General features: G+C 43.0%; 1 protein-coding gene across 1 annotated transcript in view; it reads right to left on the bottom strand.

Moving 5' to 3' along the window:
* Positions 1-13,702, bottom strand: part of Kbtbd12 (kelch repeat and BTB domain containing 12) — a 37,340-nt gene that overhangs the window by 14,065 nt on the left and 9,573 nt on the right. Inside the window, exon 4 of the mRNA XM_090323937.1 lies at positions 11,645-11,795. Coding sequence (XP_090180063.1) covers positions 11,645-11,795 — 151 coding nt within the window. The remainder of the gene's footprint in view (positions 1-11,644; positions 11,796-13,702) is intronic.

Genomic DNA, 13,702 nt, shown 5'->3' with positions numbered 1-13,702 from the left:
TCAGGCTTCCAGGGTCCTCTGGTCAGAAAAAAATACTCCCACAAGTGCATATTGCTATCTGTCTACATACCTACCTACCTAATTCATATCTGCCCACATATCCACCTAGTAGATGAGACTGGAAGTGCCTTGAAGGAGTGTTTAGTTCACATGTGTGTCCCAGGCTCTGTTAAACTCAGTACAGTCAAGTCATGAATGATGGAGAGTGAGCCTGGACCAGCTCTTTGCAGGCGGCCTCATCCCAGCTCTCTTTATCTCTTACATCTATGTGTTCAAAACTGAAAGCAACGATTCCTTTTTCTTAGAAGCGGCAGACCCTGAGTCCCAAGAACTCTTACAGAATGCCTGACAATATGTAGGTCTGTGTCTTGTGTCTAACTAATAATGATTCATACAAAGTGTTATTTGTGCTAATTTCTGTATTGATCCAAGAAATGCTAGTGACAAAAATTGATTACATGTATAAATTAGGATAAATAAACCAAAGATTATATGTTCTATTTAAAATGGCACATTTCTTTTTTACCTTTAATTATTGATGTTTTTTTTTAAGTTACTTTTTTGGTGATACCTAGGTTTGAACTCAGAGCCTCGGTCTTGGTAGACACTCTACCTCTGAGCCATGCCCTCAAGATTAATATTTTCCTTTAAAATTTTTAAATTTATTTATTTATTGCTGACTTAAGAGCATAATCATTAGTTCTCCAGTCTCCTGAGTAGTTACAGATTACAGTGTCTGGCTGAATTTTGTAATTACTTAATGAGACTAAGTGTTCTTTTAGTAGAAACACCTAGAACTATTTTCCCTATTTACTATTATATTTGTCCTTTGAAAATGATTTAATAGAAATGGATTTCCTAGTTTAGTTTTAACACATAAAATGTGTAATCTGGCATTTCGATACCAATGGAATGTATTAATGTAACTATTACTTACAATTTACTAAATCATTTTAGAGTATTTTCCTTTTAAACAATTTCCTATTTTAAAATATGGCTTTTTTTTTGCCAGTCCTGAGGCTTGAACTCAGGCCCTGGACACTGTTCTTGGATACTTTTGCTAAGACTAGCGCGCTGCCATCTGAGCCACAGAGCCACTTCCAGCTTTTTCTGTGTATGTGGTACTGAGGAATGGAACCCAGGGCTTCATGCATGCTAGGCAAGCACTCTACTACTAGGCTACACTTTGGCCAAAACATGACTTTTTTGTTTCCACTTTTGAGATATCATGTTATTCTGTTTTAGTAAAGGTTACAAAATACAGTTGATTCAGGAGTAACAACATAAACAGTGCCTACACTGTACATACATGTGCATGAAATATCACATATACCTGGGATTTCCTTTCTTTGAAAAAGTTGTCATTGACACAGCTTTTAGCAAGGACGGTCTCTTTTTTAGCCAAAGCACTGTAACAGGCCATGGCGTGGCAGCCTGCTGACTAGAATGGCCCCCCCACGTGTCAGGGTTGCGCCAGCACTCCTAAGAGCTTGCCATCTGTTCTCTACTGTCAGCACAGCCCTCTGGGAAAGCTCCGGAGCATTTGGACTGCAGAGTCATGAGCATTTAAGCTTCTGGCTAGGTATGCCACTCCACATTTATACCAGGTATGATGGAATAGCAAGTTCTGATGTTTTGTGTTTGTTCCTAAGACACTTAGAGCCTTCTGGGAAATCCCATCAATACAGCCGTCTGGGTAGCAGTGCTGGATGTACACGCTTGATTACGTGAAGATCCCAGACCACCATCCCAGTGAGGCAAGGGAGTGGGCCGCTGAACGTTCAGGGTGGGTGATGAAAATGACTGCAGCCAGAAGCAAGCTTTGCGCTTTCAGAGAGTTTTAGAAGATGAAGGGTTATCATACTTTGAGTCTTAGCTAGGAATAGCTGATAGAGCTGCACAGCCAAACACAGTTCAAAGCCTCATCCGCCACTGAATCTAAGCCTGGAAAACTCTAGCAGATAGAACAGAACATAGCAGATAGCTTGCTATGGAAACTTGTCAATACCAGGATGTTCTGACCAAATAACTCTGCCAACATCTTGGAATACTGGGGGAAGCATGCTGTTTAGAAGAAACACCACAGGGCCAGAGCAGGTTCTTCCCTGAGAGCGATCCTGGGAGCTCCCAGGAGCTACCACACTCAGGTTTGGTAAAAATCTTGGGCACACAACCCTTTCACAGGGAATCACTTCTTCACAATGGCTGTGTTCCCGTAAGCATTCACAGTGGAATTGCCTGCGTGTTCCCTACAATTTTAGTTCTCATTTTAATATACAACATAGGTAATTCCAGAGACACCTAGGCTGTAAAAAATTGTATCAGAAGGAAAAGGCAATATCCTGTCACAGTGAAACTTGGCCTTGATACCTTATAAAATAATTCACCATTAAAGTGATCTTTGAAGTGCATTTACTATAATAACCTTTTATGTAACTTTTCCCTTCATTACTCCTTAATGGCATTCAAGCTGAGTCAGGCTGAGACAATTCTGTAATATTTGCAGCAAAGCAATGAGGCACAAAATGGTTTCCTGAGGGAACAACATGAAAGGTTTGGGACACTAGCTGTGTAAGGAAGACAACATTAGCTGTCTCCCTTGACAGGAAAATGTAAAGCTCCTATTTAAAAAAAGATTCAACACAAGACCTGTACTGATAGTTTTTTTGTGTGTGGTATTTTATGTGATGGCACGGTAGAACTGGCTACACAGGTGAGAAAATTCAATTCAGCAAACCATTTACCAAGCATCTTCTACAGAGTGCTGGGCCCCGGGCTGGCTCTGAGGAGAGACTCGGAGATGAAGTCAAGGTCTCTCCTGACGTTCTGTGGGAATGTCACAGGGGCAGTGACGGGGTTGGAGAAGTGGCTGCGGAAGGAAGGAAGGGCCTCTGCCCGTCCTGTCAAGCTGAGCAACTGTGAACACACAGCACGTTCATGAACACTCATTTTAGAAGCAAGGGTAATTTATTAAGAAGCATAACCAGCGGTCTGAGTGATAAAACATTTGGACGTTGATCTTGCTCACAGCGGTTTCTCAGGGAGAAGCCTCCTACGCGTTTCATAACCCAGAACGTGGGTAAGGACTCAGGACTGAGTGGAAAAGAAGGGAAGCATTGGCATCCCATCTTCTCAGAACTTTACCGATAAGAAGCAAGCACTGTATTCTCTTTATGATTCATGAACACGAAATTTAAAACTCAAAATCAAGGACATACATTTTCTACAGCACAGGTCAAATTACCCTAAGTTTTCAGGACTGCCTCTGGCAGGTGATTAAGATGTTTTGGATTAAAGCAGCTTAATTAGCTCTTATAACCAGCTTTCACCAAACAAATAACAAAGACTTACAAAATAAAGTATCTTTAAAAGGCACAGCTGTCACTGGCGAGTGCTAATGGCTCACTCCTGTGATCCTAGTGACTTAAGAGGCTGAGAACTGAAGATTATAGTTTGAAGCCAGCTGGGGCAGAAAACTCCTTCTCCAAATATAACCAGTAGAAAAGCCAGGCCAGAGGCATAGCTTAAGGGGTGGAGTGTGCCAGCAAGCAAGCAACCTCAGAAAGCACAAGGACCTGACTTCAGGACACGGTACCAAAAGAAGAAGAGGGAAGAAGGAAGAAGAAGAAGAAGAAAAAAAAAGGCTGGCAGTGGCAGCACTCCTTCCCTGGGCCTCTTTCCAAAGGACCCCACTGACCTGTCATCTCAAACAGCACTGCCATACTTCCCAACAAAATGTCAGCTTCCGGAGAGAGTCTTGAGGAGGAAACCACCACGACAAAACCCAGCCGGTTCTACACGCCTGCACTTCCAGTGAAGGTATTACTTACTTGTACAGCCTATATAGACTAATGAGGTCACTTTAAGCTTTCCAGGAAATTATCCACCCAAAGAGCCAATTACAGCGCGGTAAAGCTGATAGGACACACCTGTAAGCACATGAGTAGTGGCATCACTTGAGCAAAGAATCTAGCCATACCTTGATCTTCATGTGAAGGAGGCAATTGATAGATTTTCAGGAAATACCAGTGTGCAGCTAGTGTGCTCTTTGCCTAGTATGCAGAAATTCAAATTACTCATGGTATTTGAAAGCATCCTTTTCAAATCAAACATTTATAGAATGAAAATTTAGCACAGGTTTTAACTGAAGCCAAAATTCTGGAATCGTTATAACACTTCAAGACATTAAAAATGGGCTTTCGGGCCGGGAGTTTGACCTAGTGGTAGAGGGCTCGCCTAGCATGCACAAAGACCCGGGTTTGATTCCTTGGAACTACATACATAGTAAAAAGCTGGAAGTGGCGCTGAGGCTCAAGTGGTAGAGCTCTAGACTTGAGAAAGTCCAAGGACAGTGCTCAGGCCCTGAGCTCAAGCCCAGGACTGGCAAAAAAAAAAAATGGGCTTTAGCCCTTGCTAGATACCATCCAGTTGTCTTCCCAAAATGCCACTTATTCATTATATAAGAAGCTGAAATCATCTGACTGTGACAGTTCCTGCTTTCTCAGTTCCCATACAACTTCAGCTTCTCTGAGCTTTACCTCTAAAGATTTTTAAATTCCCTCTAATGTTCTCCTTACTGAAATTTACAGCAATTGATTCTCTTCTGGAAAAAATAAAAAGATGTAAAATTACATAAGTTGTTCTCTGTAATAATTCTGAATTATCTTTTTATGTTTGGCTTTTCCTGCTTAGAAAGAAACATTAAAACCCTTTTCAAGTTAAAAAAATGGGCTTTAGTACGCTTTCAGTTTCTGGGGTAGATTCAAAAGGTAAGTCCATGTGAGTCTTGTTCTTCCTTCTTGCAAATAGATTCAAAACTGAAATAGGAATCTCTGGAGAAAAAGAGATAAATTGGGACAGAAAATTGCTGGCTTGGAACCTATTCACTTGGACTGAACATGTTCAAAGAGCTTCAGAAAGTATGAAGAATTGGTTCCATGCCCATTGGGACAGACTGTCACTAGTAACTTTGGAAAGGGTAAGTGGACACTGTAATACCACTAACCCTTCCTTCTGTCTGCTGCTAGCTGTACATTTTAGGGTCATCTTTCACTACAGTTTTATTGTCATTTTAGAATTATGAATTATTAGCTTAGAAGTCCATGTTTCAATATTTATAAGATACTAAACTATTCTGCCAGTTTCCTTCTTTCTGCTTGTAAACATTCCTTAAAATCCCTTGGACGGGGGCCTGGAGTTTGGCCTAGTGGTAAGAGTGTTTGCCAAGCATGCATGAAGATCTGGGTTCAATTGCTCAGTACCACATACACAGAAAAAAAAGCTGGAAGTGTTGCTGAGGCTCAAGTGGTAGAGCTCTAGCCTTGAGAAAGTCCAAGGACAGTGCTCAGACCTTGAGCTCAAGACCAGGACTGGCAAAATTAAAAAAAAAAAAGATCCCTGAACAGTAGTCTGTGGGAAATGGCTGCTGCTGGCTTCCTGCTGTTTGAGAATGTCCTCCTGTCCTGCTTGTTCTTTGGGCTTAGATTTCTAGGCTAGCATTCGTTTTCTTCTGCTGACAAGTGTCTCCTGAAAGCCATTGTCTCATCAGAAAGTCAGCTGTCAACCTGTCACTTCAGGCCATCAGTCTATTGCTCCAGGTTCATTTAACACCTTGTCCTTGGTATTCGTCAGATTTTCTTATGTATACATTTCTGGTTTATTTGCTGAGCTTGAGCTTTTTTTTAAAATACGTGTGTGTGAATTGCCATCGTTCTCTAGTTGTAGAAAATTCTCACAATTTTATTCAGATGCTATGACAAAATGCCTGTGGTTAGGAACTCTGTAAGAAGGGAGGTTGGCTTACAACTCTGCTTCACTGGGTGGTAGTGGTGGAGGCCCACGTGTGCAGAGGAAGGTGAGCATCAGGGGAATCCCACATGGCTCTTTTGTAACAACTCAGGCCTGCATGAGAACTACTCTGCGACAGTCTCCTCCAGGGGCAGGGCCCGAGGTGAACAGGCATCTCCTTGTAGGTCCCACCAGGTCCCATTTCCGCTTAACGTCACCACATTGGGGCCCAAGCCTTCTACCCAGGAATACTTGGGAGCAAAAGTCACCAAGGGCCATGCAGTCCAACTTGCTCTCCGTCTCCTCGTGGGGGCTTTTATCCATTTATTTATTTGCCAGTCCTAGGGCTTGAACTCAGAGCCTGGGCACTGTCCTTGGGCTTTCTCAAGGCTAGTGCTCTACCACTAGAGCCACAGTACCATTTCCAGCTTTTTCTGTGTATGTGGTATGGAGGAATTCAATTGGCTCTGTGCATGCGAGGTGAGTCCTCTACCCTAGGCCGTGCTCCCGGCCCCCCCAGGGCTCTCGAAAGTCACAGGGCCTCCTACTCTGTTCTCCAGGCTTGCACACACATCTTTTCTTTTTGTGTTGCATTCAGAAATAATTTCTCCAGAATGCTTCTAATTTACGAATTCTTTTTATTTTCATGAATTCTGCTCCTACTTTTAATTGAGTTACAATTTTATTTCTTACACATTTTTAACATATAAACTGGTGCTTGACTAGCACAGCACAAGTCTTCCTGGATGGATTTGACTCCAGTGTCAAACTCTCCTTTCAGTTTGTTTCATACATTTTAAAGCATGCTACACTTGTAACTGTCATCTTTTTCTGTTCACTTTTAATTTTCGTTGGTGAGTAGTTTTAATTTTCCCTGTAAGTATGGTTTCACACTCCTGGGGCAGCTTCCATAGCAGCCCTACTCTGGTGGCACTCGCATGGGAATGAGCTTGGATGGGGACTGCCACAATGCCACAACTGACTTCAAGTTCAGTTATTTCTTTATGAAAAAGTTCTCCATTTGTTGTTCATCTCTGGTTCCTAGAGATCTGAATTTTTAAAAATAAACTTGTCTGTGAGACAAGTTTTTTGTGGTGAGAGGTATCAGCATCTTTACTCCACAGCTAGAGATGGCTTTCTTTCACACAGCATTTTGCTAGTTAAATTCTTACTAACATGGCAGAACTTAGGAGCCTCAAAAAACTCTTTACCCAACATTTTCATTGGAACACCAGTCTGGTCTGGATCTCCAGCCAGCTCTGCAGAAGGAGTCACACTTTGTCCATATTTATGACTTCCCAGGAAACTTTACACAAACAATTCCAGCAGAGCATCTTTGTGTTAGTCAGTGTCTGTCACCAAGATGAAACGCGTGAGATAAACAACTTATAGGGAGGAAAGATTTGTTCTGGTTCACAGTTCCAGAGGTTCTGGTTAATCATCAGATCAGTTGGCTCTGTTCCTTTGAGTTTCAGGTGAGGCAGAACTTCCAGGTGGGAAAGGGGAAGAGGGAGGGAGGGAGCCAGTGAGAGAGGTGGGGGGGGAGAGGAGAGAGGGAGACAGATAGACAGATGGAGACAGAGAGTGAGAGAGAGAGAGCTCGAGAGAGAGTGAGAGAGTGCTTCCTCCCAGCAGGCCACTTCCCCTCTGTTTCCAGCAGCTCTCCACAGCATCACAGGCTAGTGACCAGCTGCTTTTTTTTTTTTTTTGCCAGTCCTGGGCTTAAACTCAGGGCCTGGGCACTGTCCTTGGACACTTTTTCCTTATGGCTAGCACCCTGCCACTTGAGCCACAGCACTACTTCTGGCTTTTTCTGTGTATGTGGTACTAAAGGATTGAACCCAGGTCTTTGTGTATGCACAGTACCACTAGGCCAAGCTCCCAGCCTTTAATGCCTGGTTTTTAACACATGAGAATTTGGGGGACACCTAGACACAAACTGTAACAGGCAGTCTATAAAATAAAGGGTTCAGTAAATAGCTGCTATACCTAGATGCTTATCCTTAATACTGTAATACATTATTTTAATCTCAGTAACTTATGTAGGCACATCAAGTTTAATATTAATAAAATATTAAAAAGGTTTAGTGGGCCAAGAATTAGTAATTGGTAAAGCAAAGATTTACCTACTGAGCTCCAAAATGGGTCATTTCCCACCCACATGCCTTGCCAGTACAGGGGTGTCAGCAGCCACTCTTGGGGGGATTTCTGGCAGTCTGTCTAGGGGTTGTAGAGACGGCTTTCTTTCACACAGCATTTTGCTAGTTAAGTTCTTACTAACATGGCAGAACTTAGGAGCCTCAAAAAACTCTTTACCCAACATTTTCATTGGAACACCAGTCTGGTCTGGATCTCCAGCCAGCTATGCAGAAGGAGTCACATTTTGTCCATATTTATGACTTCCCAGGAAACTTTACACAAACAATTCCAGCAGAGCATCTCTGTGTTAGTCAGTGTCTGTCACTGAGATAAACAACTCCCAACATGGAGTAGGAAGAGGTCCCCTTGTTACATCGTCAGTGACCTCCAAAACAATGAGGTATAGTTCCCCCAAAGCAGATAGGGCTTTTGCTATAACAGTGAACAAAATTGATAGGTATTCTTGGTTGGGTTTAGGGCTGTACTGTACATATTCGTCTGATTTCCAAATACATACACAATGGACAGTGAAATCTGAATTAAGAACACCACAAAAACTTAAAACAGTGGTGTCCCATTTCAAAGCTTATAAAACGAATTTGGGTAGTAAGTAGAATATGTGAGGAAGCTGACTCTGGGCTAAATTTTACAAGGCAGAAAACTTGCCCCAGTATTTATAGGGCGACAGAGCTGTCCCCAGTCCTGACTGGCTAGAAGCTGCTCTCTAAGTGTCCAGCAATATTTCTCCAAGTTATCTATCCAATTCCAATTCCCTGTTGCCATTCATGCATTCCTTTTCTGTATCTGCTAGTCCTGGGACTTGAACTTAGGGCCTGGGCACCATCTCTGAGCTTTATGTTTTCAAGGCTAGTGCTCTACCATACTGAGCCACCACTGTTCCACTTCCAGTTTTCTGGTGGTTTATTGGAGACAGGATTTCATGGACTTTCCTACTTGGGCTGTCTTTGAACTATGATCCTCAGAACTCAGTCCCCTGAGTAGCTAAGAATAGAGGTGTGAGGAGGTAGGTACTAGCACCCTGCTTGATTTTTTTTTTTTTTCGTCAGTCATGGGCTTGAACTCAGGGCTTGCGCACTGTTCCTGAGCTTGTTTTTTCTCAGGCTAGCATTCTACCACTTGAGCCACAGCACTATTTCTTGGCTTTTTCTGTTTATGTAATACTGAGAAATGGAACCTAGGGCTTTAGGCATGTTAGGTATGCACTCTACCACTAAGCCACACTGCCAGCCCAGTATCACCTTTTTTGTTGTTGTTGTTGGTTATGGGACTTGAACTCTGGGCCTGGGAGCTATGCCTGAGCTCTTCAGATTAAGACTAGTGCTCTACCACTTACTCTACAGCATCTCTTCCAGTTTTTGGTGGTTAATTAGAGACAAGAGTCTCATGGGGGCCTGGAGCATGGCCTAGTGGTAGAGTGCTCACCTAGCATACATGAAGCCCTGGGTTTGATTCCTTGGTACCACATATACAGAAAAAGCTGGAATTGGTGGCATGGCTCAAGTGGTAGAGCTCTAGCCTTGAGAAAGCCCAAGGACAGTGCTCAGGCCCTGAGTTCAAGCCCTAGGACTGGCAAAAAAAAATGAGTCTCATGGACTTTCGTGCCTGGATGGTCTTTGAACCATGATCCTCAGATCTCAGCCTCCTGGAGTAGCTAGTGAACCATCGGCACTGGTTGCTTGATTTGTTCTTTATGTCATCACATCACCAATATTCCCCACTTACGCTGTTTCTGTATGTTTTCTCCCTCTTTCATGATCATTTTAACTGTTTATCTCATGTTTTCTTAATCTACTCCCACTTTCCCTGCACTAATGCTGTCTCTGGCTCTGTCCCTCAAGGTTCATTTGTTGGTCTTCCTCACTCTTATCTCTAGCTCACTGTTGATGGTGCTCTTCCTGCTTGCTCTTCCCTGCCCCTTCCCTACCATCCTTTCTGGAAGCCTATACTCGTTTTCTATTTCACCTGCATGAATCTTATAGTCCACTTAAAGCTCCATGTCATGAAGTACTGGCTTCCAAATGTCTCAAAGAAACTTTGCCCTGGGCCAGGAGTTTGGCCTAGTGGTAGAGTGCTTGTCTAGCATGCATCAAGACCTGGGTTCAATTCCTCAGTACCACACATACAGAAAAAGCCAGAAATGGTGCTGTGGCTCAAATGGTAGAGCTCTAGCCTTGAGAAAGCCCAAGGACAGTGCTCAGGCCCTGAGTTCAAGCCCCAGGACTGGCAAAAAAAAAAGTCTTTGCCCGTACAAATTAACAAGGTTCACGTGTTGTTCTCACCTCACAGTTAACCTGGCCGGTGGCTCCACACTTCTGGAGACGTCATTCTGGTTCAATTTAGACATCAGTTTCACTTTTGGGTTGACGTTGGGTTCCAGCTTCAGTTTTCTCAAGATCGACTCTACTATCTTGAGCAATTTACCTAGCCTAGGCAATCTACCACAGCTTAGGTACTGTCTCTTCTCAGACTATGACATAGCATAGAATTTTAACCAAGCAAGGAATTTATTCAGAGGCAAAACTTAATTATAAGTGAGTCTTACAACTGAAGTAGTCATAAATTATGTTGCACAATGTTCTTGTTCTTAAATAAAACCATTATTAATACATTGAGTACATGAATTATTTGCCTCATGCTGTGCAAACAGCCTAGAGATAAAGGCCTCTCTTCAGTTCTTTTTTTTTTTTTATGTCTATTCAATGCTTGGTTTGCTTTCAACTCACATTTCATGGATTTCCCTTGTGTTTCTTTCCCATATTTATGTCAGTTAGGCACAGTGCATATGGGAAGGAATAAAGAGTTGGCACAGTTAACCATTTTAGGAATCCAATCCACCTCCTGTCCACAGGCTTTCCCAGACTTAGAGCAGGGACAGGACAAGGGAGGAGGAGGAGGGGAGGGACAGGGAAGAAGGAGAGGAGGGTCAGATCAGGGGAGAGGAGGAACAGGGCAGGGAGGGTGCTGTCAGGGGGAGGGAATGCACTTAGGAGAGCACCAGACATCATAAACCTGAGCAAAGAAGGAGAGCAGAGCTGCAGAGGGCGTCTGGGATTTTTACCCACTTTAGTAGAGCTGAGCCGAATTCCTTCACTGATGCCTGCATAGTGTAAGCGCACACACACGAGCAGAGAGATAAGGAAAATGCGTTCAGATGAACGCAGTGGCAGCATCTCTACAGAACTCTAGAGGTAAGTAAACAGGAAGACTGGCAGAATCTGTGCCACAGCCTTGCTATTGCCACCCTTGCTTCTAAGGGCAACACAGGGGTTCTGCACCACCACAGCTTTGCACGTCCCCAGCCGCCGTCCTCGTGAAGCAAATAGTCTCCCTCTTTTCCAAGTCAGGTTTATACGTCACTGCCCAGTGTTCTAATTTTCAAGGACACTTCAAACAAGACTCAACAAGAGTCTGTGAAGTATAGCCTATGTAGAGCACTGGGCCTTGCAGAAGCTCAAGGACAACAGGGACTGCACACTGTCCTTGAGCTTCTGCAAGGCCAGTGCTCTACCACTAGGCTATACTCACAGACTCTCTGTTGAGTCTTGTTTGACAGTGTCCTAGAAAATTAGAAACCACTGGGCAGTGACGTATAAACCTGACTTGGAAAAGGAAGGGAGACTATTTGCCTTCACGAGGACGGCGGCTGGGGACGGTGAAGGTGTGGTGGTCGCAGTACCCTGCTGCTTGCCCCGCTTACCAAGCACGTAGATCTCCCCGCTGGCCACAGCGGTGCTGAACCTGTACTTGGAGTACTGCATGGGGGCGAGCTCACGCCACTGATCCTGGCTGGGGTCATAGCGTAACAGCTTGTTGCTTAATCTATCAGGCTCTTCCTCTGGGAGATCCATCTGTGTGAAATATGACAGCCAATGGGAGAATGCATCACTTAGTGGTCTTTGTAATGGCTGCAGTTAATCAGAGCAGACAGTGGAGGAGATAAGTAGAGGTTAACTGTATGGCTCACACTCAAAATCATACCAATCCTTGGCCTTGGAGTTGTAAATACACAGGCAACATCAAGGGAATTCATACTCTGTGGTAATGCGCTAGTGTGCTGGGTTACAGGCTGCAATCAGTGATTTCAGCAGTGAAATACTAAGTTTTTTTCTTTTAATCAAACAATTGGAAAACCTTAAAAATGAAACAAAGGTTTCTTGTACTCTTTAAAGTACAATTCTATTTTTACCAAACTTTATAGTTGAGGATTCTAAAATAATATCTGTGACAAACTAATTTTAGTAATTCATACTTTTCTTTGTATTTTTCTAATCTGTAACAGTTTCAAAAACATTTTAGTGTTTTGGAATTTTTATATCACAATTATGACCTATCTGTGAATGGTCTGAAATCAATTTTAAGGTATATAGATTAACACAAGTTACTTGAGGGTATTTTTATATATCCACTTCTGTACTTTTAATGACTAGAGACAGTAAAAATCAAATATTCTGACACAAATGTAAGTGGCTACTTGTAAACTTCAGGTGAAATACTTTTTATATATAATGCACATGAAACTTTTATGATTTTAAGCTAAGGATTCATATCTATGTTTTAGACTCAAGTATTCAACAAAGGCTGATTACTATGCTTATGGAATTAATTATAACACAATTAATTAAAAAGAACAAGCATGGTGACCCCGATGGTGTACTGACAGCCCACTTATCTTGCAATTAGAATAAAATTTGTGAGAAAGACCCAAGTCCAGACCAGGCTGAAGAGATGACAGTGAGGGCCCAGGCCCTAGGGGAACCGAAAGCCAGGATCACTCTGCCACACTAGTTACTCTCAGCTTTGGCTTGCTTTCACTTCTTTTAGCCTCCACATAAACAGTATTCTGGTTTTTCCATCTGCTAATGCCCAGAAAAAAAAATCAAGTTTTTTTTTTTGTTGTTGTTGTTTTTTGTTCATCATGGGGCTTCAACTCTGGCCTGGGTACTGTCCCTGAGCTCTTCAGCTCAAGGCTACCACCCTACCCCTGGAGTTACAGTGCTACTTCCCATTTCTTGTGGTTAACTGGAGATAAGAGTCTCACAGACTTTAGTGCCCTGGCTGGCATCGAACCACAATCCTTGGATCTCAGCTTCCTGAGTAGCCAGGATGACAGGCGTGAGCCACCGTGCCCAGAAAATCAAGTGTTCATAATGAAAACGTGCTTTCTTGGAAATGACTATGCTCTACTCTCACAGAATCCATGCCCTACTTTCCCGTCTGCAGCTAGTCTTAAATATGGGAAAGAACTAAGTGAGCCTTGCCCTTGGACACACAGCTCCTAGGCAGGCAGGCTGGGATGCGGGCCTTGGCCATCCACGCAGATAGAAGGTGATCCTTCTGCACAAGCATCTGTCTTAATGAGCAAGAATGGCAAGGACTGTGAGGAACACAGCATGAATACTAGATAAGCTCCTGTATGAAAAGCAAACTTCAGAATCCATTCTCCTAAAACCGCTTTGACATTTAAAGCCTTAAGTTTATATTTTATGCAATAGAAGGCATTGTGCAAAACATAAATCATACCGTTAATATTCAACAATTGTTTTTTTTTTTTGCCAGTCCTGGGGTCTGGACTCAGGGCCTGAGCACTGTCCTTGGGTTTTCTCAAGGCTAGAGCTCTACCACTTGAGCCACAGCACCACTTCTAGCTTTTTTCTGTGTATGTGGTACCGAGGAATCAAACCCGGGTCTCAGTGCATGCTAGGTAAGCACTCTACCACTAGGCCAAACTAGGCCCTCAACAATTGTTTTTCAACAG

This window comes from Megascapheus bottae, chromosome 33, assembly GCF_031878675.1.
Source record: "Megascapheus bottae isolate mThoBot1 chromosome 33, mThoBot2.hap1, whole genome shotgun sequence".
Classification (NCBI taxonomy): Eukaryota; Metazoa; Chordata; class Mammalia; order Rodentia; family Geomyidae; genus Megascapheus; species Megascapheus bottae.
This window is presented reverse-complemented; position numbering and strand designations above follow the sequence as displayed.